At 32.2% G+C, this 2,709-nt stretch overlaps 1 protein-coding gene across 1 annotated transcript; it reads left to right on the top strand.

Annotated features, from left to right (window-relative positions):
* Positions 1–3: 3 nt before the first annotated feature.
* LOC111627368 lies at positions 4–1,719 on the top strand. Its single transcript, XM_023370932.1, has one exon. It carries the CDS (start codon positions 4–6, stop codon positions 1,717–1,719), a length of 1,716 nt encoding a protein of 571 aa, XP_023226700.1.
* Positions 1,720–2,709: the final 990 nt, after the last annotated feature.

Genomic DNA, 2,709 nt, shown 5'->3' with positions numbered 1-2,709 from the left:
ATAATGTTTGTCAAATTAGTTCAAGATATATATATTGAGAGGAAGTCTACACTTTCTATACTGTGTACTGATGTCCAAAAGGCATTTGATACGATTAATAGAGGAATTCTGTGGAAGATTTTGGATAAATATGGTCTAAACGAGAATGAGTTGAATAGAATTAAATTGTTGTATTATAAACCGTATACTCAAATTAATGTAAATGGAAGCTCATCTATTGATGTTTGTTGTGATGCGGGTGTGAGGCAGGGTTGCCCGTCAGCAATGCTATTGTTTGTGATTTATATTGATTTACTTTTGAAAAATATACAGACAGATCAAATGATTAATTCTATTTACATACCGGGAATGACTGAGCATGTTAAGTTTATAGCGCACGCAGATGATATTAGTTTCTTTTTGGTTGATCAACCGTCAGCGAATAGGACTGTGTCCATAATTAAAAAGTTTAGTAAACTGACTGGAATGGTGGTTAATGAAAATAAATGCAAGATGATGAATGTATATGGTGATTTACGATGCGATATGATGAATGTGAATAAGGTAAATAATGCTAACTTGTTAGGAATTTGGTATGGATTAAATAGTCGTGAAAAGACTGTAGAAGTGATTTTGCAAAAGGTGGAGAGTGCTATTGAAGAATGGGATGATAACTGGTACTATATGCCTGAGAGAGTAAAAATTATTAATAAGGCAGTTTATTCAAGGATAATATATCAGCTTTACACAACAAGTTTGAGAATTTCTGATATTAAGTTAATTGAGAGGAAAATTTTTAACTTTGTTTGGAAAAAAACCTATGAGCCAATGAGCCGAAGGATGATGAAAAACAGGTGGGATAATGGTGGATGGGGAATATGGGATTTGAAAGGACTGGAATATGCAGTACAGTTATCTAATATATGTAACGTCCTGAAAACACGTAATCATCCACTAATGTTTGTGGCGGAATACATTCTTGGCCCTATTGTTAAAACCTTTACACAGATAAGAGGAAGTAGACCATTCCTCGTAAATAGCAAAGGGAAATATCGTAATTGGAGACAGTATTTGAGACAAATAATGGATGAAGACAGTCAAGTTTTATTGGACGACCGAAAGGTTCGTCCAAGTATATTGTATAAATATATCCACAAGCAAGTTATTAATCAAAATATGCTATTGTCATCATATAATTGGAATGATATTTGGAAAAATGTGGGTTTCCTTCCTGCAGAGTGGCGCGAGACATCGTGGCGCATTATTCAGAATGTAGTTATGACTAAAAGTTTTTTGAATACTCATTGTTATAAAATAGATGTAAGGTGTTTAATGTGTCGACGGGAGGAGACAACAATTCATGTGTTTTTTGAATGTCCCATAGCGGCTCAGGTTTGGAGATGGGTTGAAAGGGTTTGTAAGACAAAAATAACATGGACTAATGTAAAGTATCAAACTGACTATAAATGTAGGTATTCGTTCAAATATATGATAAATTGGATTATAGGGCTAACTAAACGGATACTTTGGAAGTCGCGATGTGAACTGATATTTGAACAGAGGAAATGGAATGCTACATTTTTGGTTATGAAAATTAAGGAAGAAGCGATAAGGAAAATTAACATTGACTGTGAAAATATGTCAGAAAGAGAATTTGCCTGCAAGTATGGTGGACCAATTGGAGTAATTTGGAAACAAGAAAATGACGTTATTCTATTTAGAGATGATTGGAGCACCTAATTTTTTTGTGATTTACTTCAGTGACCAATAGTGATATATAGTATGTGTGTCTTTGATTGATATAATTCTTTAACTTTCTAAGATTGTAGATTGTTTAATGTTGAATGTAGTTTACTTCTTTTTAAGAAATGTTTATTTTGATATAATTTTATATTTTGATGTATTTGTGAATCTGAGAATTTGTTTTAAGTGAAGTTTTGTAATAAAATAAACAGTGTGTTAATTTCTAAAGTGTTTATTATGTCGGGCATGAAGTATTGCATTATATTATTCTGGTAATGGAGGAGTATTGGATGAAATCTATATACACCTGGTTTGTCTGTTTTTAAACTAATAAATAACAATAATAATAAGTATTTGTTCTAAGGAGAAAGGAATTATAAAAGTTAATATTGATGGTGAAAACATGTTAGAAAGAGAATTTGACTGTAATCATGGTGAATATAAAGGTGTAACCTGGAAAAAAAAGAGATGTTTATTTTAATGTTGATTTTTTTTCTGTGATCTGGCTAAACGACAGATAGTTATGATATATTTGTGTTCTGAATGATTTAATTTTTAAAATTTTTATGATTCTTGGTTGTATTTTGCTGAGAGCAGTTTGTTACTCTCTGTGAAATATATTCTTTGTATTATTTATATATGTTTTAGGTATTATAGAATTTAAAAAGTTATTATAATTTGTTGTGAAGTTATGTTTGATGTTAATTTGTAAAAAGTTTATGCTATGTCGGGCATGGTCTCTTGTATTAAAATAGAAATAACTAATTGTCGGTTGAAATATGTAATATTATGTATCTGGCTTGCTTTTAAACTATTAAACAACAATAAAATTTGGTTTAGTAGTGCGTCTGGCTTTGGTTTGTTGTGCATCTGTTTAAGGGCCGACCAGTGGCCTAGCGGTCTTCGTACCCTGAACACTGGGAGTTCGGTAGCGAGTTCTCACCTCGCTCGGACGGGCTGGCCACGTGGAGTTTTCCGGGTTTTCTC

This window comes from Centruroides sculpturatus, unplaced genomic scaffold (genome assembly GCF_000671375.1).
Source record: "Centruroides sculpturatus isolate CEXI.00-Female unplaced genomic scaffold, Cexi_2.0 scaffold378, whole genome shotgun sequence".
Taxonomy (NCBI): domain Eukaryota; kingdom Metazoa; phylum Arthropoda; class Arachnida; order Scorpiones; family Buthidae; genus Centruroides; species Centruroides sculpturatus.
The sequence above is the reverse complement of the archived record's forward strand: the minus strand, read 5'-3'. Positions and strand labels throughout refer to the sequence as shown.

What these genes read in the sequence shown, in the direction of transcription:
- LOC111627368 (XM_023370932.1), top strand. Translation starts at nt 4, where the DNA reads ATGTTTGTCAAATTAGTTCAAGATATATATATTGAGAGGAAGTCTACA.